At 58.4% G+C, this 26,865-nt stretch overlaps 2 protein-coding genes across 6 annotated transcripts; both read right to left on the bottom strand.

Annotated features, from left to right (window-relative positions):
- Positions 1-807: 807 nt before the first annotated feature.
- Positions 808-10,903, bottom strand: ULK3 (unc-51 like kinase 3). 4 transcript variants are annotated; one of them, XM_040968344.1, is made up of 17 exons: positions 10,897-10,903; positions 5,845-5,983; positions 5,379-5,519; positions 5,167-5,287; positions 4,782-4,886; positions 4,151-4,294; positions 3,909-3,991; positions 3,394-3,549; positions 3,201-3,306; positions 3,010-3,050; positions 2,712-2,814; positions 2,552-2,616; positions 2,375-2,453; positions 2,249-2,289; positions 1,878-1,925; positions 1,566-1,632; positions 1,298-1,446 (listed from the first exon to the last, which is right to left on the bottom strand). In XM_040968344.1, exons 2-17 carry the CDS (start codon positions 5,944-5,946, stop codon positions 1,430-1,432), a joined length of 1,419 nt encoding a protein of 472 aa, XP_040824278.1. In that variant the 5' UTR covers positions 5,947-5,983; positions 10,897-10,903; the 3' UTR covers positions 1,298-1,429. The 4 variants fall into 4 exon arrangements, with proteins under 4 accessions (XP_040824276.1, XP_040824278.1, XP_040824279.1 ...); XM_040968345.1 differs by lacking the exon at positions 10,897-10,903 and having other exon boundaries at positions 1,884-1,925; positions 5,845-5,994; XM_040968342.1 differs by lacking the exons at positions 2,249-2,289; positions 10,897-10,903 and having other exon boundaries at positions 808-1,446; positions 5,845-5,979.
- Positions 6,386-26,315, bottom strand: SCAMP2 (secretory carrier membrane protein 2). 2 transcript variants are annotated; one of them, XM_040968358.1, is made up of 10 exons: positions 26,157-26,312; positions 16,819-16,887; positions 16,326-16,424; positions 15,563-15,691; positions 14,538-14,655; positions 13,998-14,126; positions 13,496-13,655; positions 9,814-9,915; positions 7,341-7,461; positions 6,386-7,258 (listed from the first exon to the last, which is right to left on the bottom strand). In XM_040968358.1, the coding sequence occupies exons 1-10, from the start codon at positions 26,211-26,213 to the stop codon at positions 7,124-7,126; spliced, it is 1,119 nt and encodes a 372-aa protein (XP_040824292.1). In that variant the 5' UTR covers positions 26,214-26,312; the 3' UTR covers positions 6,386-7,123. The 2 variants fall into 2 exon arrangements, with proteins under 2 accessions (XP_040824292.1, XP_040824293.1); XM_040968359.1 differs by lacking the exon at positions 15,563-15,691 and having other exon boundaries at positions 26,157-26,315.
- Positions 26,316-26,865: the final 550 nt, after the last annotated feature.

Genomic DNA, 26,865 nt, shown 5'->3' with positions numbered 1-26,865 from the left:
GGGTTCTGTGTGTCTGGGTTACCTTGGGAAAGTGGCCAGTGGCGAGTCCCTGTCCCTCCCTTAGGCCCAGCTCCTCATACCGGGGCCCTTGTAGATGACCTCCTAGCCAGGATGGCACAGGTGGGCCGTGGGACATGGGGCCTCTCTACCCTCCATGGGCTCTGAGCTCAGTCAGCTGAAGGCAAGGAGGGCAGGGGGAATGGCATCCGCCTAGCTCCTGAAGTCGGCACTCCTAATGTGTTGCAGCCAATGAGAAGAGTTCCTGTGGGCCTCGAGCCCCACCCCAGCAATCACCCCCGCCCAGCCAGGCCCACCCCTCCGATCCCCTCCCTGTTGGCCCAGCATCCCACCCGGTCTTCATTTCCTCTCCCTCCTTCACAAGCCCTCTCTGTCCAGCTCATTTCCAGCAGGTCGCTGCTTTGAGCCTTGCTCCCCGGGTCTGAGCTCCCAGCTAGAGATTGGGTGGGTCTCCCACCCTCTCCTGCCCTAAGAGATGCTGCTCCACACTGCCCCCCAGCGGTCAGGCTAGACCAACGTGGGGGGGGTAGGGCAAAGCCCACTGGAAATGGTTTCTTGGTTGGGGGTATTCTCTGGGACCTTGGGTACGAGTACAAAACACTCCAAAAGATGCCCTTCTTCCAATCCAGCTCTTTGCTCTGACCAGTACAGGTTAAGAGGGGCTGGGGCAGAGCCCAGGGGACCCCAAAAGCCCCATTTCCGTGTCCCCAGGTTTTTCTATCTGAGCTCCAGCCTGTGAACAGGGGCCACCTCTCCTATTTTCCCAGGCAGCAAGAGACACACAACAAGTACAGAAAATAATTTAATAGAGAAACGATCAAGTGCACTCCTGGCCCCGGCCCTGTCAGCCCAGGAGGGGGAAGGGGCGTGCCCAGGGCGCTGCTAGTAAACTGAGGGCTGCATTGGGTCCCCTACATCCATGTCCCAATGGATGGCCCGAGGGCCCAGGGACGGGAGCGGGCCTGCCCCCCAGGGAAGAGAATGGACTCCCGGGTCCGCAGGAGCATTGAAAGTGTTCAGCGCTGGCGGTTGGGCCAGCACTCAGGAAGACGACAGGGCTGTGGGCTGAGTACACCGTGGGGTGGTCCCTGAGGAGTCTTGAAGGGTCTTGTTCCAGTGTAAGAGGGAGACCAGGAAGGGGCAGCCCAGGACACTGCTGCCCTCTGGCAGCTGGAGGCTGGGGCAGAGGCACCCTAAGCAAAAGTGCAAGGTGAGATGAGGGCCCGAGGGTCTCCCAGGAAAGTGTCTTTGTGGCGTCCAGCCCCATTCTGAGGCCAGGCCAGGAGGTCCCGAGCGAGGCTGTAGACTCTGGGGACATGGGGGGTGTCCCAGAGGGGCCCAGTCGAGGCACTCCTGGCTTGTAGCGGGTACCGAGTCCTGGGCATCAGTCTCCCTGTCCAGGCTTGCAGGGTCACTGCAGGGTGCAAGCTGGAGAGGGGAGAGGAGTGGAGAGAGAAGCCTGAGGCCTAGGTCTCTGGCCACACCCAGGACCACCAGCAGTTCGCATACCCCTCCTCTATGGAGGGCAGCCCCAGGGCAGCACTCACAGCTCCGCACAGACTCTGACAGCCCCTCCTTGTCCAGGCTCTCTGCTGCCCAGCGGGACTCCTTCATCTATGTGGGAAAGGCACAGGGAAGGATGGGTGGGCTGGTCGGGCAGCCACAGCTCCGTGACCCAGCGCAGCCACATGTGCTCACCATGACCCTGTGTTCCCTGGCACAGCCCGGTGTGCCCACCTTGACCCTGTGCATGCCCTGGCACAGCCCGGTGTGCCCACCTTGACCCTGTGCATGCCCTGGTACAGCCCCGTGTGCCCACCTTGACCCCAGTGTGCCCTGGTGCAGCCCCATCTGCCTACCTTGACCTGTTCCTTCAGGTACTCGGCCCGAGCCATGAGACTCTGCACCTGCATAGAGGAGATAGGCTCAGGCTCAGTGATGGGGGTTGGGGGGGCTTCCCATCCAGCACCCTTTGTATCCCTACTCCGGGAAGTCCTCCTGGCTGCAGCAGCCCCTTGCTGGGCTCCCATGGCCTGACTTGAGCAACTTGTGATTGCGCCCCATCCCTGCTGACTCACCAAGCACGTGGATGTGCCAGATTTGGAGCCCCCTGAGGGTGGGGGCTCCACAGGGAAACTGAGTGTGCCCCCCCTCCCCACTGCAGACAGGAGCAGGAGCAGACCAAGCAAGGGGAAGATGAAGCCCCCAACCCTCTCAACCCAGCAGGCACCTCAGTGTGAAGCAGCTCCCGCCTCCGGCCTGGGGGCTCCGCTGCGGAGGGAGAGGGCAGCTGGTGAGGGTGGGGGCATAGTCTGGTACCCTCCATGCCCGGGGTGGGGACAGGGCGGGGCCTCACCTGCCAGCAACAGCAGCAGCTCCCCCAGGCTGTGCTGGTACAAGTCCAGGGCATCCTGCTCCCCGCCAGCTTCCTCCTCCTGCAGACACAGGGGACATCAGGGAAGTCAGGCTTGGGCCGGGGTTCCTCCACGACCCCTGCTGGGACCACCTCCCACCCCCCTCACTGGGTACAGACCTTGGCCACGGCAGCAGCAGCCACTTCCAGGGCAGCCAGGAGGCGTGGCTTGTCCCGGGCCATCTCTGGGACAAGGGACAAAGCTCGGGGTGAAGGGCATGGACCCGAATCTGCTGCTCTTGTTACCCCAAGCCGGGGAGAGGAGGGGAGGAAGCCCTACCTCGGAGCAGGTCGCGGGCGGAGGGTCCCTGGCGCAGCAGAGCCTGATTGCAGGAGGACACGATGGCTTTGAGCTCCTCGGCCCGGGACACATACTGAGCCACCTGTGGGAAGCAAGGAGCTGAGGAAGGGCTGCCAGCCCCCACCCTGCCCATTTTCCACCGCCAAGGCCTCAGCAGAACCAAACCCACGCCCAGCTGTGTCACTGAGAGGAAGCTCCGGTTCTGAACGTCACATCCTCCTTGGCCCTCTCCCTGTGCCTGCTCCCACCGGCCTGCATGGGGGACCCCTGCACCCACCTTCGCCTTGATCGCTTCCTTCCTCTGTGCATCCACCTCATCTGTGGAAGGCGTGATCGGTATGAGGTGTCTGGGACAGCAGGGTGGGGACACCAGTGCCCCACCTCCTCCCCCACAAACACCACATTCCAGATATAGGCACCCTGTTCAATCTCCCACAAAACCCACACAGGGCGCTGCCCGCTGCTCACAATGCAGGGCAGGCACGAAGAAGTCCAGAGCCTTGCAATAGAGTGACAATGCGGCCACCGCGTCCCCCTCCTGGTCCTTCTTCACAGCCTGCACCACCAGCGCACTCTGTCCAACAGGCACATGGCGTGTGGGGGTCAGGCCCAGCTTGGCCCCCTTCCTGCCCCCTCCCTACCCCATCTCCCACTTGCTCACGGCTCGGGCCAGGCTCTCCCCACTGGGCATGTGCTCCAGGTCCACCCAGGGGTGGGTGAAGAAGTCCTGGAAGGAGATGCGACGGTTGGGGTCCCGTTCCAGCAGCCGCTGCAGCAGATCCCGGCAGTCTCTGGAAAGCGGTGGCCGTAGGGGAAGCTGTTCCAGACCAGGGTGGGGGACGGGCACACATCACCCTGCGATCCCGGGCCTCCAGTCCCAGGCCCTGTGAGAACCCACGCTGGGAGGAACTAGGCAGTCCGAGGAGACGGAGCCCAGCCCTTTGGGGGGGGGGGGGTGAGTTAAACCTGATGAGGGTCCTGCTTCCCTCCCCCATCCAGGCTATGCCCTGAGGGAAGCTGGGCCCAGGTCAACTTGGCCTTCCCCATGGCCATCAGTGGGGCAGGCCCTGCACTGGCCACGCGAGCTGAGCTTGGAGCAGACCAGAGCCCACGCTGAGGTCTGCACAGGAGCAAGTCCAAGTGCACAGCAGCCTCAACAATCTTGGTGAAACCCACCTCAACTACCCGACTGCTCCGGATCTTCTCCTCCAGCTCCAAGAAGGACCTGGATGCGAAAGGCGGTTGCCCGAACAGGGCCTCTGTATATGCCAGGGAGAGGGGAAGCTGAACGGGGTGGCGGGGTCAGGCCGGGCCCCACCCATAGCTGGACAGACCCACCTCCTACCCCCCAGGTTAGCAAAATCAGGGGAAGCCCAGTAAGGTCCCACTTTGGTGGGGTGGGAGTTCAGGGGTCTCACCATACAAGATGACCCCCACGGACCACAGGTCTACACGGGCATCGTACTGCCCTCGACACACCATTTCCGGTGCCATGTAGAGGGGGGAGCCGCGTAGCACGTGTTTCTCGTCCCACGGGGACATGTGCTGTGCAAAGCCAAAGTCTGCAGACGATAGGCCAGCACACAGGGGTCAATGCCAGTGTTCCTGGCACCTGCTCACCTCCCAGGAGACCGGGCAGGAAGGAGAGAGCCTGCCCCCGGCTTGCCCTCCTCCCTTGCTTGGCCCTCCTGGGTAACCCCTTCTGGAAGCTTCTTCCCAGGAAACCCATCTGGTATTTGGACTATGGCGATACACAGGGAGGCTCTACCTCCTGGCTGACCTGTGTTCTCAAGTCAGTTCCCCCCCTCCAGCCTTCTCAGGGTCACAGCCCCCGCCTGCCTGGCCCCCTGCCTGCCCGGCCCCCACGCTGCCTAACACCTTCAGTGACACAGGCTGCACCTACTTACTGCTCTCACCCCTAACCCTGGCCTGCTTTCACAAGGAACCCCAAAACTGGACACACACACTGAGCCTTCACTCCTCCGACACTGCAGCCACTGGATGCCAGCGTGGGTACCTGAGAATGGCCCAGACAGCCCTGCCACCCACCTGCCAGCTTCAGGTGCGGCCTGTCCAAAGAGCTCAGCAGAATGTTCTGCGGCTTCAGATCCAGGTGAGAGATGTTGCGTTCATGCAGGAACTGCAGGGCGCTGGCTGAAGAGCAGGACCCAGCCAGGGAGGGCCACGTCAGAGGAGTTTGTCTCCTGCCCACCGTTCTCCTCCTGCCTGAGCTCACAGGTGCCGGCACAGGATCCGGTCAACTCTATGAGTTCTCCCAGAGTTTCTGCTTGCTGCCTCAAATCTCCTCCCCTCCTCCCACCTTTCTCACAGCATCCAGGCACTGGGGGCCCTAGGACCCGAGCTGGGCAGAAGGAATCGGACAAGTATGCTAGCCAGGGCTTCCTAGCCAGTGCCCAGGATGAAGGGCGCTCACCCAGCTGCTGCATGAAGACCCGGGCCACCTTCTCCGGCAGGATCCTGCGGGTGTGGATGAAGCGGGACAGGTCCCCGCCTGCGCAGAACTCCATGATGAGGTAGATGTTGTCGCTGTCCCACTGCGGGTGGGAGAGGAAAGGTGGGTTGAAGATTGGAGGTCTCCTTTGCCCCAGCCCCCTTTACGGGGGTAGCCCCCAGCCCAGGCCCCACCTGGAAGTCTTTTAGCTGCACGATGTGGGGGTGTCGGATGCCCTTGAGGATCTCAATTTCCGTCAGCAGGTTCTCCACTGACGCCTTGTTCAGACTTTTCTTAGCCACACACTTTATGGCCACCACCTCGCGTGTGTCCTTCTGGGGCGTGGAAGAGGGTGGACGGGGGCTTGGGACTCTGCCCACGTGCTGAAGGGGTCCTGGACCCAGGCCCGGTTAGGAGGACGGGCTTCCCCCGGCCGGACACCCTCCACCCTCCAGCTCCACAGCGACCCAGCTCGGCCAAGTCCCAGTCCCGCCTCCTCACTGGTCGCGGCCTAGACTCCGCCCAGCCCACCCGGGGCGGCCTTGGACAGGAGACCCTGCGGCTTCGGCGGCCACGGAGGCTCCAGGGCAGCCGGTGCGCGCGTTCGGTCCGAGCGCGGCCGCCGCGCCAGGGCCCGACACCCCGAGGCTCCGCGCGCACCTTGGCGTAGGCCTTGTACACCGTGGCGTACGTGCCGCTGCCCAGGCGCTCGGTGAGAATGAAGCCGTCCAGCCGCGGGGGCCCCCAGCCGGGCCCCGCCATCGCGCGCGCGCACGCCCGCCCGGTGCTCGCCCGGTTCCTGCGGGGCGCGGGGCGCGGGGCGCAATCCCCGCCGCCCCCAGCGCCGCCTGCCGGAAGTGCGCGGGGAGGACGGACGGGCGCGGCCCCGCCCTCGCAGCCGCGGGCTCCTCCCCGCTCGGGGCGGAAGTGAGCCGAGGCCAGCAGGTGCGCCCCAGCGGCTGAGGGTGCCCCCCCAGGCGCATGTGGCGCCCTGGAGCTTGCCCGCGTTCCTAAGGCCCACCCCTGCCTTCTAGTAGGAAGTATGGGGAGAAGGTGGTCTCTGGAAGAAGGCTGGAGGTCTTCCAGGGGAAGGGGCTCATCAGGGCGGAGCCTTGAGGATCGACCCCTTCACCTACCCCAGCCCGGCAGCCCCTCCACCATCCAGCACACAGGTCACGCACAGTTTACATCACGACCGGTGTTGTCAGAAAATCTTTTATTTAAGCACAAAAATTGAGACATATACATTTGTACACGGAGGAGAAAATACCAGAAAAGGAGTTTATAAAACCCGGGTGGCTCTGCTGAGCCTCCCACAGGCAGGGGTGGAAGGCTTGGGGAGAAGTTCTCTAGGAGCCCAGCTACAGAGCTGGGGGTAGGAGGAGACAGACGGGACCGAGTGTTGGTGACCCTGCCTGGGGTTCAGAAAGACTCCATACCCTGTCCTCCCAGGAGTGTGTCCCCCCTCCCTCCCCCCTTTCTGCTGCCCCAGCAGGTGGTCAGAGCTCTGGCTGCAGCTGGACCAGCCTGGCCTGGGCAGGGGGGTAGTCTGTGTGGCAACAGGTGCAGGCAGGCCTGCTGGGGGCGGGGAGGGGGGGAGCCCCAGGACCCCTGCAGGTCAACCAGCGACCCCGAGAGCTTCTGTCCCCACTGAGTCCAGAGTCCTATTGAGGCCCCGCCCAAGAAGGGAAAAACAGTTTTGTATGATTTCTTTTGCCATGTAAAAAAAAAAAAGAGAGAGAGTCCCTGTCCCTCCCGCCCCTTCCCTGGGTGGACGGGAGAGCCCATGGCCCCTCCTGGGGAGGAGGGAGAGCCGTGGTGAGACCCTCCCAACACGGCCTGTAGTGGCCGTGACCACCGCGTTAAGGCACCCACGGAAAGTGCAGCTCAGAAGGCAGGCGACAGCGAGGGCAGGGGCAGAGGGCCCAGGGCCACTGGGCTAGTTGCCCTGGAAGGCACCGCGGGCGGCGGACGAGGCGGCGCCACGGAAGGCTCTGTTGCTGAAGATGCCCTGGGAGAACTCCTCCTGGGCCTGCTGGAAGCTGGCCCCCGTCCGGCGGTACAGAGAGTGCACCTGCGGGAGAAGCAGAGGTGAGAGAAGCCTCCTCCCGGCCCACGGGGAGCCCAACCAGGCCCAACCGCCGCCCCCCACTCACCCGCTTCAGCAGGAACAGGGAAAGCACGGCACAGAGTGTGAAGAAGCCAGCCACCACCATCATGATGATGGACACAGCCAGAGATTCCTGCTTCAGCGTCGACAGGGCTGCGATCCAACCACTGCATGGGCAAGAGGGAGGGGCGCGCTGGGAGCAGACCACACGCAGGCCACGCTGCCCTTGTCCCTGCCAGTCCCCACTGGGGCCTCAGGCTCACGTGTATTCACGTCTTGTCCCCTCACCGATTCCCAGCTAGGGCCCAGGGGGGACAGCCTCCCTGGTCCTCGGCCAGTCACGTTCCCTCCACGAGCATTCCATTGGCTCATCTCCAGACAGTTGTGGAGCTGGCAGAGGGGGCCACACGTGTAGGTCAATGGAACAGAGCAGAAGTAAACTCGGACATGCACTCGCCAGTGAGCCTGCATGAGGCCCTCCAAGCCAGCCAAGGAGGAAAAAGCAGGCCTTCCCACAAGGTGGCCCACGACTCCAGCCACAGACAAGGAGGACCTTGAGATGGTGGGAAGAGCCCAAGGGCACCTCCTCATGACCTTAGATGTGGCTGCAGAATGAAGCTAGGCAGCACCAGACAGGGCCACAACTCCAACCTCTGCCAGCTGGTCCCCAGTGCTTGCAGTGCCCGACACCAGAAGCACAAGCAGCTGGAGAACAACAGAAAATTTGGGATCCACAAAAAAAAAAAATTTTTTTTTTTAAAGTTTTGGGCACCAAAGGATGCCATCAAGGAAACTAAAAAAGAAACACAAAATGGAAAAACAAATTTTAGGGACCAGAATGGTGGTATGGTGTGTTAATAAGTGCTGCCTGTGATACTGCCAGCATCCCTTAGCCTAGCTAGGATAGTCTGAGTTCCTTCTGGTCTAGGTTCCTGTGTATGGGCATGGGGAAGCCGCAGAGGAGTCAAGTGCTCAGACCCACACCAACCACACGGCTGACCCGGATGGCGTTCTGGGCTCCTGGTTTCAGCCTGGGTCATTGCAGCCATGCGGGGAGTGATCCAGCAGATGGAAGAGCTCTGTGTCTTTCCCTGAAATACTATTTTTTTTTTAAAGAAGATAATTTGTAAATCAGGCCCTAGCATCCAGAATTCATATAAAAGTTAGGACTTGAATAGACATTTCTCCAAAGATGACACAAATGGCTGAACACAGCAAAGATGCTCAGCATCATTATCTATTCAGGAAATAAGAGACAAGTGGATAAGTGAAAGAAGAAAAAAAAAAATAAGAACTAAAGCATTTGTCTCACTCGCCTTCTACATCTCTAACCTCCCCACCCTAATTGGGGGTCCACATAGGTATGTATCCCTCTCAACTATGTAAACAATCTTAAAAACAAGTAAAAAAAAACAAAAAACCCAAAAAACAATTCCAAGCATGGATGACAGGGACACTTAGGGTCCCTGGTGCAGCTGCGCCTCAGTAAGCGAAACACAGAATTCCCACAGAGCGAGTATGTCTGCTCCCAGGTATGCAGAGGACAGACACCTGCGCGCGCACGCGCGCACACACACACACACGCTCCCAGCTGCCGTGCCCACCAGCTGACCAATGGAGAGCAGTGTGTCCACCCGACGCCGTGAGGCACTGCTACACCCTCAGCACAGTGTGATCCAGGGACCAGACCCACCTTGCAGGCTCGTGGCTGCCAAGGGGTTGAGAAAGGAGAGGAAGGGAGCAGGGATTTCTTGGGGATGGTGACAGTGTGGTAGCTGCACCAGAAGCCACAGAGCCATGCAGCTCTGTGTGCTTTCAGTGGCAAGAAAAAGGGTGAATCTGATGGGGTGTGTATTCTACCGGAAGGAAACAAAAGGCGGGAGAGATAGTCACGGGGGGCTTGAGTGAGGAACACGATTGGGGGCCAGAGGGCTCAGCCAGGCAGGGCAGGCAGGCCAGGCAGGGCAGGCAGTGCTGGAGCTCCGGGCCCTGCCTGCTGGCCCAGGGTGTGCACAGCAGGGACTAATCGCATCGTTCCATCAGGGTTTTGCCTGGCTCCCGCTCCCGAGTGAGGAAATCAGGTCACTGATCAAAAGAGGCCAGATGAGCAACAGCAGGGTGAAAAGGAAGAGGGGTGCTGGGGGCTTAGCCCCCTTCTCACTGTTCCAGACCTGCCAGCTGCGCTGAAGGGAGAGGACCAAAATAGTCCATCCCTTACAGGCAGAGGCACAGGCGCGCAGCCAGCCTGACCTTTTAGCAATGTACCCTGCGCACCAGGGCAGAAACGCACACGTCAGCCATGTGCTCTGAGGTGCGGTGGGAGCCTGGGACTGAGGAAGCTGGGAGACAAGCCAGCTATGTGCTCCAAGGGGGGCGCCAAGGGGAGCAGATACAGCCCTGGGGCCCTCAGGTGCTGGCCCGGGTCCCTTCCAATGCTCCAGGAGGTGGAGCAGAGACTGCGAGAAAGGCTGAGCCCCATGGCCAAGGCCCAGCACCCTTCGGGATGCCCTGAGTCTCACCTGTCCCCCAGGCCAGGGATGCCAACCAACTGGATGATGTAGATCCCTATTTGACAAAAAAATACAAAGAAGAAGACGAAGAAGCTGAAAGAGTTGTCGGACCTGCGGAGAGAGGACATGAGAAGTCAGCGGGTGCTGGGACTGTGTGCTTCAGTGTCCCTCCTAGGCTGTGACAGCTCACCTCCTGAGGAGGCAGGGGGTACCAGGAGACAGATCCCAGGGCCCCAAAGGACAAGACATCAACCACCATCAGGCACGGTCGGCCTCACTCGCCTTCCGTTGAAGGCCTAGGGCTGGTACCCTCCTCAAAGAACTGACTGTGCTGCCCCTTGAAACCCAACACCCTGATTCCTGGAGGAGCTTATTTTTTTATTTAGAAGGTTGATTTATTTATCTATTTATTTGTTATTTAAGATTTATTTTAATGTTTATTGCAAAGTCAGATATACAGAGAGGAAGAGAGACAGAGAGGAAGATCTTCCGTCCAATGATTCACTCCCCAAGTGACCGCAGTGGCCAGTGCTGCGCCAATCTGAAGCCAGGAGCCAGGAACTTCTTCCAGGTCTCCCATACAGATACAGGGTCCCAAGGCTTTGGGCCGTCCTTAACTGCTTTCTTTCCCAGGCCACAAGCAGGGAGCTGGATGGGAAGCGGGCTGCCGGATTAGAACCGGTGCCCATATGGGATCGTGATGCATTCAAGGTGAGGACTTTAGCCATTAGGCCACAGCGTTGAGCCCTAGAAGGTTTATTTTTATTAGAAAGACAGATCAGATTTACGGACAGGAGAAACAGAGAGAAAAATCCGTCTGCTGCTTCACTCCCCAAGTAGTGGCTGCAAGAGCCGGAGAAAAGCTGATCCGAAGTCAGGAGCCAGGAGGCTCTTCCAGATTTCCCATTTGGGTGCAGGGTCATTTTTTTTTTTAAGATGTATTTATTTTTATTGGAAAATCAGATGTACAGAGAGAAGGAGAGACAGAGAAGATGATCTTCCGGCTAATGATTCACTCCCCAAGTGACTGCAATGGCCGGAGTTGAACCGATCTGAAGCCAGGAGCCAGGAACTCTTCCAGGTCTCCCACACGGGTGCAGGATCCCAAGGCTTTGGGCCATCCTCGACTGCTTTCCCAGGCCACAAGCAGGGAGCTGGATGGGAAGTGGAGCTGCCGGGATTAGAATCGGTGCCCATATGGGATCCTGATGCGTTCAAGGCTAGGACCTTAACCATTACGCTACGCTATTGCGCCGGGCCCACAGGTGCAGGGTCATAAGGACGTTGGCCATCCTGCACTGCTTTCCCAGGCCACAAGCAGGGAGACGCATGGGAAATGGAGCAGCTGGGACATGAACCAGCACCCGTATGAGATGTCAGCGCTACAAGGTGGAGGATTAGCCGACTGAGCCATCGTGCCAGCCCCAAGGAGTAGTTTCTTCACTTTTCACACCAGGAAAGAACATCTGAGGCAAAGACATAAGCCGCAGTACAACTGGAGGCCTGGAGGCAGCAGCACAGTGCAGCGGGGTAAGCCGCTGCTTTTGATCCCATGCTGGAGTGCTATTCAAGTCCCACTTGTGCTGCTCCCCACCCAGCTCCCTGCTGATGCGCCTGAGAGGCTCGAGTCCTTGGGCCCCAGCCACGCATGTGGGAGATCTGGATGGAGTTCCTGGCTCCTGGCTTCAACCTGGCCCAGATCTGGTTAGTGCAGTCATTTGGAGAGTGAACCAGGGGAGGGAAGATTTCTGTCTTTCCCTCACTCTACTGATCTACGACTCAAAAAACTTATCTTTAAAACAAGAGGTCCTGCGTGGTAGCCTAAAGGCTAAAGTCCTTGTCTTGCATGTGCTGGGATCCTATATGGCACCGGTTCATGTGCCGGCTGTTCTACTTCCCATTCACCTCATGCTTGTGACCCCGGAGGGCAGCAGAGGACGGCCCAAGGCCCCGGGACCCTGCACCCGCGTGGGAGACCTGGAAGAAGCTCCTGGCTCCTGATTGGCTCAGCTCTGGATGTTGTGGCCACTTGTGGAGTGAACCAGCGGATGGAAGATCTTTCTGCCTCTCCTTCTTTCTTCTGTAAATCTGACTTTCCAATAAAATAAATAAATAGATCTAAAAAAAAACCCAACAACAACAAACTGTAGGGCTGGGATGACTGGGGAGGGGGTGGGAAGAAACGTCAGGGAGGGAACGCGGGCCTAACTATGAGGCCTGAGCATATTTCCTTCTTCATGTCCTGGCAGCCCAAACACAGCAAGGGTCAGGTCGTGCTCAGTGGTCCAGGCCCTGAAGGCACTCACTCTGAGGTACAGTTCCACCCCCAGCGGTCAGTCAGATGAAACTGCTAACGCTGCAGGCTTGGTGCTGTGCAGATGCACAAAGTCCTGTGGGGTGTCCCACTTGGGGACAGCCCTGAGCGAGCACCTCCTTCACACAGAACCCTCCACCTCTCAGGGACTGTGAGCAGTGGGAGAGTGACCTGACCGAGATCCCACCCACCTCCCCGGGCTCCTAGGCCTAGTTCAGAGACATAGCACAAGGGGCCCAGCACAATGACCTAGTGGCTAAATCCTCGTCTTGCACATGCTGGGGATCTCATATGGGCACTGCTTTGTGTTTCGGTTGCTCCACTTCCCATCCAGTTCCCTGCTTGTGGCCTAAGAATGCAGCAGAGGACGGCCCAAAGCCTAGGGACGCTGCACCCGTGTGGGAGAATTGGACGAAGCTCCTGGTTCCCAGCTTCAGATTGGCTTAGCTTCAGCCATTGCGGCCACTTGGGGAGTAAGGCAGGAGATGGAAGATCTTTCTGCCTCTCCTTCTCTGTAAAATCTACCTTTCTAACAAAAATAAGTAAAATCTTGGGCCCGGTGCAATAGCGTAATGGTTAAGGTCCTCGCCTTGAATGCATCATGATCCCATATGAGCGCCAGTTCTAATCCCGGCAGCCCTGCTTCCCATCCAGCTCCCTGCTTGTGGCCTGGGAAAGAAAGCAGTCAAGGATGGCCCAAAGCCTTGAGACCCAGCACCTGTGTGGGAGACCCAGAAAGAAGTTCCTGGCTCCTGGCTTCAGATTGGCGCAGCACTGGCCACTGCGGTCACTTGGGGAGTGAATCATTGGACGGAAGATCTTCCTCTCTGTCTCTCCTCTCTGTACAGCTGCCTTTCCAATAAAAAATAAATAATAAAATAAAATCTTTAAAAAAAAAGGCAGCACAGGGGGACAGGGTGGTGGCACAGTGAGTCAGGCTGCTGTGTGTAATGCTAGAACCTCCTATAAGCACTGGTTTCACTCCCAGCTATTCCATTTCCAATCCAGCTCCCTGCTAACCGGTCTGGTAACGCAGCAGAAGATGAGCCTAGTGCTTGCGCCCCACACTCAGGTGGGAGACCCAGAAAAAGGTCTTGGTGACTACCTCCAGCCTGGCCCAGCCCTGGCTGTTGCTGCCACTGGGGAGTAAACCAGTGGATAGAAGAGCTTTCTCTCTGTCTCACTTTCTCCCTGGAAATCTGCTTTTCTAATAAAAACAAATCTTAAAAAAAAAAAAAAACCACAAATCCAAAGACACAACACAGGTACAACTGCAGACAGTGGCCCAACCCCCAGCCGTGTGGGGGATAGGAAAGTGGGTTTCCTGCCTCCTCTCTGGGATGCTGCCTCCCCCCTGTCGCCCCCAGCCCCACTCACCTAAAGGCCTTGTAGATGGGTCGGTACCAACACAGGAAGGCACAGGGGGTGAAGATCAGAAACCACAGGATGGAGAGGCCGAAGTCCACACCCTTGGAGCTGTCGCCCGAGAACCAGGCCAGGCAGGCGAGCAGGTTCAGGAACAGGGTCACTGAGTGCACTGGGAAGAGCAGAGGGAACACTCGCTCGGGACCCCAGCACGGCAGGCCTGCTCCCTCCTGACAGGCTGGCCCTTGGCTCAGCAGCCCTGCTCCCAGGGCCTGTGTGGTCCAAAAGAACCCATGCAGGATTTTCTTGCACTTTCTGGGCATCTGGGGCCCACACCTGGGAGACTGCTGCCTAAGGAGGGCCCTCAGTGCCATGAGCTCCACAAGCACCCAGGGTCTCTGGGCAGTTGTTTCCCCCGCCCACGCTGTGGCCTGCCTGCCCCTTTTCAGGAAGGTCCTAGATGAGGCTGCCCCTGGGGGAGGGCCAGGGCCCGTAGGCTGCGTGGAGCACTCACACATCCAGAGGTAGTAGAGCATCTTGCATATCCGCTGGTAGTCGGCAGGAATCTCCGTGGAGAAGTCCTGATAGAAGCACGGCTTGACTGGGCACCAGGAGGGCAGCGGCGGCCAGTTGTTCTCTCTCACTGAGTGGAGCAGGGAGGAAGGGCGAGGTGAGGTCCAGCCCCACCAGCCAGGCATCCCTGAGTCAGGTCCTCATGGAGCATGGACTGGGAGGGGACAGAGCTCAGCTCAAGGCCACAGAGAGGGTCAAATGCACTGGGAACTTGTCCACATCAAGATTATTCTCACTCATCATGAGCCCCCAAGTATGGCAACCAGGCTATCATGACAAGTAGGGGACTTGGGCCAACCAGAGACCGCCCCCCATGCTGACCAAGAACCCAAGAATCAAGAGCTGGAATGGGGTGACTGCCTAGGGTGGGGGCAGGAGCTCCGCATCCCAGCCTCTCGCTCCCTCTGCCTCTGAGCTGCCCCCAGCGAGGCACCTTTCTTCTGTGCCAGGCAGGGTGGCCAGGGCCCAGCAGCCCGCTTACCATGCAGGCTGGCCACAGTGTTCTGTAGCTCCCGTTCCTTGCGGTCCAGCTCGGCAGCCTTCCTGTCTAGTTCCTCCTGCTGCCGGAGCAGGCCTGCCTGTGCCGCAGAAGCCACGGCCTGCAGAGAACAGGGAGGAGGGAGACACTGGACTCAGGGGAACCAGGAGCAGAGTGCCAGCCCAGGTGGGCAAGTCCCACATACGCTTAGGTGACCCGACCGCTGCTGCTCCCACCCCACCCAGCCCCTCAGCGTCACCATAGCTCCCATCTCCCCTCACTCTTAGGCCTGAGAGAGGGGACTATCCCCAGAGCTTCCCACCCCTCCATGGCAGTGGGAGTCCAGGCAGAATTCAGTTGCAGTGACCTCTATGGGTACAAACAAGAGACTGACGCATAGCAGAAGCCTGAGAGCCTGGCAGGGGTGGGAAGGGGCAGCAGCCGTAAGGGGAAGGGTGCCTCGGAGGGGTCACTGCATGCCCGGACCTCAGGGTACGGCCTGAGCACTCCTTCCTCCCAACCCCAGCAGCTGGCCCACTGGACCTGAGCCAATCACCCCCACTGCAACAGGCCCTCCTCTTGGCTTTTGTCGTGTGTCCTGTCCCAGCTTTCTTCCCATTCTGGGGTGGTAGGCTGAGTAAGGGGCTCAGAGGCTCCTGTCCAGGGACTTGCTGCTGCCTGCCGAGCAGACATCCTACTGGTTGCAATGGCAGGAGGATGTATATACAGACATGTGTGTACACATGGACATGCAGACATGCCAGGCACATGTGTACAGGTGTATCCACATGCGCACCTCCCCTCAAAGGCGGCGCTCCAGACTGCCACGGTGTCTGAGAGGCAGTCAACAGGTGCTGCAGGCAGCTGGGGGATGCAGCAGCTGACCACAGTAGACCGCACTGAGCGAAGCCTTCTGGGGGCGGGACACAGGTCTCCCGGCTCACCACCGACAGGGCCGCCCTGCGCCAGGGGCTGCCTCACCTGCACAGCTGCAGGGCCACGCACCTGCTGGCCTCGCCTCGGCCTACCTGCGGAAGCTCTCGCATGTGGCTGTGTCTGAGCACACTATCTCCTGCTAGCAGCATCTGCCTCTCTGAGAGCTCACCCACTGCCAGGAACCGTGCAGGCAGGATCTTGCTGGCCTGCCTAAGCAGGAGCTGCAACACACACGCGGCTGTGGGCCATGCTCATGGGCCAGCGGGCAGCACATGACAGGGCTGAGCGCTGGGCACAGAGCAGACAAGAGTCATAGGACATGGAGTGGGGACAGAGGGATACAGGAGGGCAGGTTGGGCCAAGTGAGGTCAAGGAGAGAGAGAGACATTCTTGGCCCAGGGCAGGAGTGTGTGCGCCCTGTGGGCTAAGGCTTGCTGAGCATACCACAGCCCTTGTTGGCTGGGCTGTGTGTGGGGTTGGTGGTGGCTAGGGCTGAGGACAGGGGCTGAAGATATCAGAGGGGAGGGCAGCCCCTCCCTTGCAAGTGATGGTTGCAAACACATCAGCAAAAGGGCAGTGGCGGGAGCTGGGGCTAGGCTCTGCCTAGGGTGGGGGCAGGAGCTCCGCATCCCAGCCTCTCGCTCCCTCTGCCTCCGAGCTGTCCCCAGCGAGGCACCCTTCTTCTGTGCCAGGCAGGGTGGCCAGGGCCCAGCAGTCTGCTTACCATGCAGGCTGGCCACAGTGTTCTGCAGCTCCCGCCGACACTGTCACAGCAAGCTGTTCCTTGTTCCCAGTGGCCACAGAGCTTCCCTCCCTCATTGCACAGAACGCCCCAGGAACCCCTGCCCACAATACCTGGGGGGTTGGCTGGGTGGGCTCCACTGAGGGCTGCAGAACCGCCGGCTGCGAGGGCCCGTGAAGCTGGGAGACAGGAACCGTTGTCGCTGCATTTGTCTGCACGAAACAGATCCCAGGAGGGAAGTGAGTGTCGAGCCTAGAACACAGCACTTGTCCCTTCTTGCTACAGGGGATTCCCTCCAGAGCCCTCTGGCCATCATCTGGCCAGCCTCACCCTCCAGGCCCATTCCCAGCTTGTTCCAAACACAGGACCCTCAGCTAGAGCTCTGGGGCACAGAGCCTGACCCCATCCTCAGAAGGGGCCTCGGGTCACAGGTTCCAGGGGAAACCTGTGGTGACCACCCTGTCCTCCCCCTACCCTGAGAGTACACAGAGACCAACCCTTATGGACGGTGGCTGCTGGGAGGTGCAGGGGTCTCTGCTGCACCCTGTGCCCCGAGATCCCCAGAACCGCCTGTAGAACCACAGGCAGAAGGGCATGGGCACCCACCTCGGAGAAGGGGTTGAACTCAGCGAGGCCACCCTGTGGGGCACTGGTCAGCTGGGTCACAGAGGGGTCCTAGAAAGTGAAAGAGGCATATTAGATGCAGAGACAGGTGGGCGAGTCTTTGGGGACAGCAGGCACAGGTGCAGCTGCCGAATGCACTCCTGTGGCACAGCTGTATACCTGTCCTTCCTGGAAAGGCCACACCCACAGCCTCCCACAACAGGCTTAAAGTGGACTGAGGTGCCACCCAGGGTCTTGTCAGCAGCCTTGCAGGCTCAAAGTGGTCTCTGGGCTTCCTTTTGCTGCTTCGTTTATTATTCTTACACTTTCTCAAAGGAGGACAAAGGTTCTGGAACATAAACTGCCACCAGTGCCGACTTAAGTCAGGCATACTTGCTGGGAGTAGAGATGGGAAAAGATAGGAAATCGTTTTTGGTTGCTGCTTTTGGATTCTCTTAAAAAAAAGAAAAAGAAACAAACATAAAAATGTCCTCAGAACATGGCCTTCTTCAGGTTTTCCCATCTGATGTCTGCCCAGGCTTGGTCCAGGACTCCCGCCACCTCTCAGCTCATGGGCCACCTGCTGGTCTAGGTAAGTCTGTCCTCACCCTGAGCCCCACCCAACAGGGCACCCTTCCTTCTGGGCAATGGATGAAGGCACAGGTGTAACACACAGCCACTCCCAGGCTCTGGGAAGGATGGTCTGAGGGGCCAGAGGACCATCAGCTCAGTCTCTGCTCCCCCTGCCCCCTAGCTTTGCCTACATCAGGAAGCTTCCATGGCCCTCTCCTCCACAATGCTAACATTTGAGCCTCAGATGGCAGCCTGGGGGACTGGTAGGGGCTGAGGCCGACACCGTCACAGCGAGCTATTATTCCCTATTCCCACTGGCCACAGAGCTGAAGTCAGCACCTGGCGTGTCCTCCAGCTTGTTCAGACACTACATCTGCTAGAGGATAAGGCTGTGCCCAATTGTCCCCAGGACCCAGCCCGCAGCAGGCACACTGCCTGAACCTGTTTTGGGTGTCTGGTGTGTCTGGCCAGCCTCACTCTCCACAAGTCCCCATACCCAGCCTCCTCTGCTGCACACACAGTGGCTCCTTGCAGCTTCGACAAAGGGACAAGGTGAGGTCTGGGTGGCCACCTGCTGCTGAGCAGGGGCTGGAGGGTATCCCACAGGACTTCATGCCCGAGTGGCTCGTGGTTTTTCAGAGGCCCCTGGCTTCCTGCAGCAAGGTTTGGGGCTCAGTGCCTGTTCCCCTTTCAGATGCAGCAGATGCTGGCCACACCTGAGATGCCGGGCAGAGTCAGAGAGGGCACTGCTCCACCCCAGCAGACAAGCTCCTCCAGTTTGAGTCAGCGCAGGACAAGGCTAACAGGCTGGCTCTGGTGGCAGCTCCAGGTGTTGGCACACACACCCGTGGCCAACAGGCGACCTCCAGCACCACAGACGGACTGCATTTCTTCCACTATGACAGCCTGAGGGGGTCCTGGGTATGGGACAAGAAGTAGGAGGAGAGTGTGTGAGCTGTGTCCACACGATGTAAAATCTTTGAGTCGTGGCCCAGACTCATTGTAAACACTTGCTGGTCTCTGTGACCAGGAGTCTGCCTTCCACATCTTCTACTGCATCCCATCTGCCCCTGTACTTGGTGAAGGGCCTGAGACGGAGCCCAGCTTAGCCAACATTTCAGGATCAATGGTACCCACTGCAGGGCCTCCGCTTTCCCTAGAAGCTCTGCCCAGATGCCAGGGCGTGGAGGAGGGCACTCCTGCAGAATGGTGGGGGCCCGAGGGCCCAGGGGCCCGTGGCCTGTGCAGGGGAGCTGAAAACACTGAAACTCCAGCTGCTTCACTCTTCACCAGACCTGGCTTCTGTCTAAAAGTTGTGATGGGCTCAAGAGAAGCTGAGGTCTGGCGGGGACTTGACACTGAGGGCCAGAATCATCCCACAACAGTGCGGCAGTGGCCCCTGGGACAAGCATCCACAGAGGCCCCACCAGCCCCTCTCAACCCCAAACCTCGGGAGATGTCTGCCCATGGCCCTGGGATCCGCTGTCTACAACCACTTAACCACTCGCTTCTACAGTGGCACTAGCTTTTTTTTTTTTTTTTTTAATGCACTTATTTATTTGAAAGGCAGAATGAAAGGGAGAGACACAGAGCTTGTTGGTTTACTCCCCAAAAGCTGGCACCAGTTGGAGCAGGGCTAGACCAAAGCCAGGAGCCAAGAATCCCAACTGGATCCAACTGGATGTCATACAGGAGTGGCAGGAGCTCAACTACGTGGGCTTCCATCCCAGCTTCCCCAGATTCACCCTAGCAGGTGAGGATGGCAAGCAGAGGTGGGACCAGACCTGGGCCCTGCCAGGCAGTAGCTGCTGTGCCAGGGCCCGGGGGAGGAGCCTATGTCTGCTGGCTTGGCAAGGCAGGATGTGGGTCAGTTCACCCCCCAAGACAAGGCCACGCCAGGATGACTCAGGTCCCTCTGCCTGGGGCCAAGGGCAGGGAAAGCACCCAGAGCCCAGGACATTGCCGGCCAAAGGGCAGGTGCCAGTTAACATGGTCACCCCAGGAGGCAATAGACAGAGGCCTTTCCTAGCTACTTGAAGCAGGCAGTCCTTAATGTCTCCGCAATTGCTGATGCCTGTGCAGTGGACGGCATGCCCAGGTCCACATGGGGGATGAGGCAGCCAGCTCATCTGGGCCTGCCTAGTGCCATGGCAGAAGATGGAGCACAGAACGGGTTGGACATCTCTCCTGGCTGAGCTTGGCAGCAAGTGTCTGGGTTTGAGTGGATACACCAAGGTGAACTCTATCAGTCAATGGACCATGGATGGATTTTCTCAACCTTGGCGCAATGAAACCAACAGCACCTCAGAACTGTTAAGATCACTCAAGTGATCCCCTCGGAGCATCCTCTTCACATCGGGGCTTCTAAGATGACATCAAGTGGACATCCCCTATCCTGGGTCTTAATATAATTTGGCAGATGGGAGCAACCCCCTTTCTCCATTCTCCCTCGACACAGGAGGAAAGAAAAATTGGAAGCATTTGTCCCACCCACCTTCCCCCATGCTTTGACCCTCCCCATCCTAATCAGTGGTTTTCTTGGCTGTGTATCTTTGTCAAAAAAATAATTTTTTTAAAAGCAGGTAGTCCTTGAGGAAGCCCTGGTGAGACACACACGGAAGGTCACCTGCCACAGGGACTGCCTGCGGGGGTGGGGAACTCCACTGGGTCACAACACCAAGTCAGCAGCCTTCCTTCCACTCATGGGGCACCACCTGCCTCTGAAGTGGGTCAAAGTCACTTGTAAGGATGCCGAGGTCAAGTTTCGAAGGAGAAGTAACCTAAAACCCCCTCAGTGCTGCTCCGCTCTGACCAGCCAAGACGAGGACTGAATGACAGGCCTTCACAGCCAGTCAACAGTGTGCCTGGGCAACATGCTGCAAGGAAAGGATGTGGTCATCCCCTTCTGGGGACCAGAGTCAGGCAGCTGAGACCATGGACGCAGCCTGAGAGGGGCCAGGGGCCACACCCAGGTGCAGAGTGATGATGGGGACAGAGGGGGCTAGAGAGGGACAGCAAGGGGGCAGCAGGTGTGTGGGTCAGCAACCCTGTCCAACTCCTCCACACCAGGAAAGTGCCCGGCATGGATGGGCTGCGGCACCCAGGCAGGGCATGAACACACACTGGCTGGCCTGGCCTGCCCTCTCCTCCCATGGGTCCTGCAGGTCCTCACCAGGCACAGGCCTCTGCGCCTGTTCCCTGCTCTCCCATCCTGCCCCACCCTCCTCTGGGCTTCTGGCTTCGCCTTAGTCCAGTTCTAACTTAGAGCCATTTGGAGAGTGAACTAGCAAGCTCACTTGCTTTTTCTGTTTAAAAACAAAAAACAAAAACATGGCTATATAAAGATAGTGCAGCAATACAGAAAGACTCTACTATATGAATACCAAATTATAGCTGCGAAAAAAGCATAACCATAATTATAGACCATGGTTTGTGATAAAGGTTGTGAAACCCTGGTGGAAAGCCAGCTTCTTCCCTTCCTGGGTTTTACAAGATGACGTCACTTCACAGGTGCATCCCCACAGGCTTTGCAACTTTGCAGATGAGAGCCTGAGAGCCACTGGAGCCAAGGGGCACCCTCCGGCCTCCCTCCCTGCCCGGAAAAGTGAAATGGATCTGCCTAACCGAACACCCCTCCTCTGAGCACAGCTACAGGTCAGCCCCTCCCACTGCCCTTACTGGTCTCCCAGCACAAACCAGTCCATACTGAGCACCAGAAAAAATGTCCCAGTTCCTGTCCTTGGGAAGCAGAGTACAAAGCTCCGACAGAAGGCAGGCAGGCAGGGGAGGTGCATGGTCAGTGCTGCAGCTGCAAGGCCAGGGCAGCGGCTCACAAGACAATCAGGCCCCAAGGCTCCTCCAGACAGCCTGGGGAGCTGGTCAGGCCTGTGGCGTGAGCCTGGAGGTGCAGGAAGAGAGCGGCAGGAGACACCCCGACAAGGCACAGAATTTAGGTAAACAGCTTGCTTGTGTGTGTGTGCGTGTACGCACACACGTGCGCACTAGTGTGTTCCACAAATGGGCAGTCCTGGAGCCTGGGAGGGAATTATGTCGGGGGGAAAGCCAGGAGTGCCCAAAGACGGCGAGGGCAGACGAAGGACTCTGGACTTGACCCTAAGGGAGAACTAGAGGTCTGCCATCAGGTAAAATGCAAGATAAGGGGTAAGGGGATGATGGTGGCACAGGATGGCTGACATGACTGATAGTGATGGACTGCAACTGGGGACGGACAAGGGAGAGACCCCATGGACCATCCTTAAGCCAAGGCCAGAGGTCAGGAGGGAATGAAGGATTGTAGGGTGATCGAAGGGGAGGGAAAGGGAAGGGAGAGGAGAGAGGGGGTGAGAGGAGAGAAAGGAGGGAGGAGCGGAGGTGCAGAACCTTCACCTGGTGAAAGGCGCCTCAGGGAAGCCCGTGAAGTAGGATGCTGGCGAGGCCCAGCTGTGAGCTGGGAACGCTGGTCTGAAGCTCAGGAGGGCAGTGGGAGTGGGATCTAGGGCAGGACTGGGTGTGAGGATGTTCCCAAGAGGCCCAGTGGGAGGGTGAGGGAAGCGAGGCTGAGGACAGACATCTGGGGCCCTCAGCAGTGGGAAGATGGGCTGAGGTGAACATCATCATGGCAGGGATGAATGCACACGAGCCTGGCATAGTAAGCACGTGTCTCCTAGGAGACCTCAGAACCTAACAGTGTGGAGGTGCTGGGGCTGCAGCGTGACAGCACACAGGAGCACTGGAACACCGCCCTCCTGCCCAGCGCATCCTGTCCTCACGGGTGACCGATCCAGGCTTCCCCTCCAGATGAGCAGCTCGGACAGGCATCGACTGCTTGGCCGTGCTCACTGGCCTCACAAAGGTCTGCACCGCGGTGGGCCTCAGCGACAGGAACTCTAGGGGGAGCGTCTGGAGGGGCACCTGACATGCAGGTCACACCATGCAGTTGTGCACGGTGCTCCTTCAGTCCCCAGGGTCTGTCCTGGTAGAATGCCACCGCACCTTTGGACGTGGGATTTCCCCATGCCAAGCAGCTCCAAAGGAACCAGAGGTGTAGGCTCCATGTGCCCCGTGTCTCTGGCCAAGCTCTTCCTCATGTACAGCCCAGTACCAGGGGCCAACCAGAAGGCCAGCAACAGCCCACTCTGCGCTGAGTGAACTCGGCCGTGGGTGGATGCCAGGGTGCACTGCTGGGTTCTCAAGGGGCTCTGGCAGGTCACGGAGCTGCCATCCGGCTGCAGCACACTGTGCTGGGAAGCAGCCAGGTCTCCAGTGTGCACGCAGGGGACTTTGTATAATTCTGTTCACACCCAAATCATGTCTCTCCACCCACAGGGCAGGGAGCACCACAGCACCAGAGTGATTGTTCCAGTGTGAGGAGGCAGCACAACGTGTGCGTGTGCATAAAGCTGGCAGCTGGCACAATCTGGGCCATGAGGTAGAGGGGGCAGGGAGCCTGCCCTGACACCTGCCTGGGAGGTCTGATTTCTGCAGACTTCAGAACAGGAGGGACAGCAGCTTCCTTTGGCTTCCTGCTTCCTGACCGCCAGAAGAGGCTCGGTGAGAAGCCTGGACACCTGGCAGGCCCGCAGCAGACGCACCATAACGCACAGCAATGAGGACGTGCCAAGGCTGGGAAACAGGCCCGCTTGGGGGGCAGCTTCCTGCTTCCTCCTGGGAGCTGGGCCTCAGCTGCTCCCCTGTGGTGTAACGTCCCACATGGGGCTCTTTACTCTGTGGGAAGTTTTCTATACAACATGCAAAAGAGGAGAAGGTGGTTAAAGCCCATGGCCGCACTGCACCTCGGAGCTGGGGTGGACAAGCAGGGGCTTGGTAAGGCACTTGGATGAGGAAGTGCCCACACTGGGACTTCCACCAGATGTCACCAGGGTGTGCAGAAATGGGGTTCCATGGTTGAGTGGCTCAGAGAAACGAGAGATCTGACAAAGCTGAGCAGGTGTGTTAACTGTGGATTTTCTCCAAACCGTTGGCAGCGGCTCACAGGGTGGGGAGCACTGAGCCCCGGGCACCTCCCAAGCCTGGCACGGCTGACAGCAGGACACACACTGGGACTATTCTATCCTCTCAAACTGGGGGAAGAAAAAAACACGAAAAGGAGGAGTACCAATGTGTTACTTTCACCACAGCAGGACTCTCCTTTCAAGAACAGTGGCAAGGGTGATGCTGTTACATTCTTTCCTTAGCAAGAGGAAAACAACCCCCCCATAGCCTAGCCGCACTGGTTGTCCAACACCAGAGTCTGTGTCAGGGGTCTTAAGTGTTGGCTAGGGGCTCTGTCCACATTCCCCACTCCTGTTCCCAACTCCAGCGCTTCCTGGCTAACTTGGTTTCTGCCATTCCCATGGAGATGTAGAGGGAGTTCATGGCTCCCGGCTTCGGCTTGGTCCAGCCCTGGCTACTGCGGGCATTTGGGGGAGTGACCCAGTAGTGGGAACTCCCTTGCTTACTCTTTCCACCTCTTAAATAAATAAGCTATAAATAGATAATAAAAATAAAACCACACTGCTCTGGAAATGCGACCCGGGTCTGGGCCCTTCCTGCGGCCAAGCAGGCATTGGTGACACACTCGGCCTGCCTTACACTCCTGGGGTCGTGGGTCTCCATCTCTGAACTGAAGAAGTTAGCAATAGATGTCTGAGAAAGTTCCTGGCTGTAGCAGCCAAGCCCCGACACTGTCCCAAAGGCATATTCCTACAGTTGACCCTTAAGTGGGGTGACAACGGAACACTAGCCCTGCTCTGGAAGTCACCAAGGTGGATAGTTCTGACGTCTGTCCCCACGGGCACCAGCTATGCTGAGCAGCGCCAACACCCTGAGCAAACGAAGCTTCTGGGCTCACACCCAGCCCCCAGGCCTGTAGCCTGGGAGGCAGGCAGGCAGGCTCCATTCTTGGAAGGGAAGGCAGGGGAGCCCAGAGGAACGCAAGCCTCACACCTAAGGCTGCTTCGCTCTATACGGCTGTGGCTGCCTGCCAGCAGCGAAAGCGCCTGCCCCGGAGGACGTGGGGTAGAGAGACAGGGTCGTGGCTGGCCAACTCTCTTCTTCCCACACAGGATTCCCCACCAGATGTTGCTGGTTTCCGGGAGCACAGCTGCTTCCTGCCCTGCATATCCTGGTGCCTGTCCACTGGGCGGACTATCTGGCCTGAATTGCAGAAGTTACTTCTGCTGCCAGCCACACAATCATTGCTGGGGCTGGAGCTGCGGTCTGAGGCCTTCATGGAGCTATTAATACAAATGACCGCGCCCACCACCAGTGCCCCAGAAAAGCTCGGGGCAGCTGATCACCTCCCAGGTCAGATAACAGCACCCAGCCTATTTCTGATGCAGACAGGACCAAAAACAAACAAACAAACAAAAGGAAAAAAGCTTACTAGTTATCACTGAAATTCAAACTCTACTATTACACAGTGGTATGGTAAGTAAAAGGCAAAAAGTTACCCAAACCCAAATGGCACAAATAAAACAAGCAAAGGACTCATTCTTAACTATGAGACAGGACTGCTGGCCTTGCCTGAGAGAGGAGGTCCTTGTAAAGGCTTTGTCGAGGAAGCATTAAGCTACAACTGGAAAGCCCAGCATTCCTGGCTGATACAGAAATAAGTTCATAAAACTTGCCTCAAGGGCACCTGTCGGCTAAGTCACCTTGAGACCCAGAAAGACACACAGAATTTCCAACTCACAAAGGTGCGCGATTGATTATTTAGTTCCAAGTCCCTTTTGTGTGTGTTCTGAACTCTCCCAGGACTTCCCTGACACCTGCAAGGACACTGGAGCTGTCCCTGGCACCAAAGCGTGTGACATCTCCACAGGGCAGGAACACCAGGGCTCAGAAATCAGTCAATGCAAGCAGAGCACCCTAGAGCCAGCCTTGCCCAAGGGTTCTGGACCTCACAGAACAGCCAGCTTTTCACCAACAAGGGGGCAAAGAGGGCTGGAACCACCTGGGCTCCTGCTCCAAAGGTTTTGGTTTTAGGCAAAGGCAGTTTCCTCCTTTACTGTACGGTCAAAGGTCAGGCAAGCCTGTGGGTCAGTGTGTGTCTCCGCTGCTCTGCCAGTGCACACAGGGCCATCCACCAGCATTCCTTGAGCTTTCAGGAATTCTCCCTCCCTCCCTTCCTCGATCTCTCTCATCTGCTCCAAGCCCCTTTCGCACCAGACCCAACGTGTTGGACAGTTTAGGGAGCCAAGGCCATTTTTGAAACTTGGGCCAACTTTCCAGCAACCCCTTAGCCTTCTCTTCTTGGAAACTTCAGGGGACTCTCCTGCAGGCTAACCGCTGCTGATGACCGGAGGTCGGGGATGTTCTGGGCTTTTCCCCTATTTTCTTCATCCCTCCGGAGACTCCCCTACCACTTCCTCAAGGAGTTGCTGTCAGCTCCTGTTCCCCAAAGTGACTCAAGATAGGTGCCTTCCCAGGACGGGCAGGCACATGACAGTCACCCCCCGCCAGGGCCTCGCCAAGGGTGCGCCTGTGGCTGCTCCAGGACCCTTTGCCCAACAGTATCCAGCAGTTACAGGGGGGCTGCAGGGCACCGAGTCGGAAAAATCCCACCCTACAACCCACCTACAGCGCCCCGCCCCTCCTCCGTGCCACCTGCTAGTTACGCCCGCCTTCCGGACACTACGATAGGTCAGCTCTCTGAGCTCGCTCTCCCATTGGGCGAGCAGCCCGTCCCTCCTACGCCACGGCGACGGTGGAAGAGGCCCAGGCGGCGGCCCTCGGCCCTGAAGAGAATTGAGAGTTGTGAGCTCTACCTGGAAGGGGTTTACGTCCACTGGGTCCGCGAAGGGGTTGGTGTCGAAGGACGACATGGCGGTCGGGGACCGGCAGGCAAGCTCCGCGAGCGCTGCTGCCTCCGGGCGCGCAGACCCAGCGGCGCTCGGAACAGACCCTCCACTTCCGGGAGCCAGGCGGCCGTTTGTGCGCAGGCGCAACGCCCGCCCCGACGGGCGCGGCCTGCTGGCGTCACAGAGGCGCGTCCCGCCCTCTGCCCGGCCTACTCGGTGGCGGCGGGGACGGGTGCGGAGATGTGTGTTGTGTGTTGTTTATTGCATTAAGTGACCAGAGAGCTGTGGAAAGGTGACACAATTATCCCAGAGATGCTGCTTAAAAATCTTTCGGTCATTTTTCTTGCGTCCTTTAAAATTCTTAGTTGAGCCTAAAGGTCCCGAAGGAGCTGCGTGTCCGCTTTCATGGTGCTTGCAGCTTCTCTGACACCAGGAACTCCATCCAGGTCTATGGCGAGGATCCAGCTACTTAAGACACAGCAGGAAATTGCACTCAGAAGCAGAGCTGGGGGTCCAGGGCGGTAGCGTAGTGATAAAGTCCTCACCTTGAACCTGCAGGGCGACGGTTCTAATCCCGGCAGCTCCACTTCCCATCCAGCTCCCTGCTGTGGCCTGGGAAAAAAGTTGAGGACGGCCCATAGCCTTGGGCCCCTGTGCCCATGTGGGAGACCTGGAG

Source organism: Ochotona curzoniae, unplaced genomic scaffold, assembly GCF_017591425.1.
Source record: "Ochotona curzoniae isolate NIBS_2020 unplaced genomic scaffold, NIBS_Ocur_1.0 scaffold_4701, whole genome shotgun sequence".
Lineage (NCBI taxonomy): Eukaryota > Metazoa > Chordata > Mammalia > Lagomorpha > Ochotonidae > Ochotona > Ochotona curzoniae.
The sequence above is the reverse complement of the archived record's forward strand: the minus strand, read 5'-3'. Positions and strand labels throughout refer to the sequence as shown.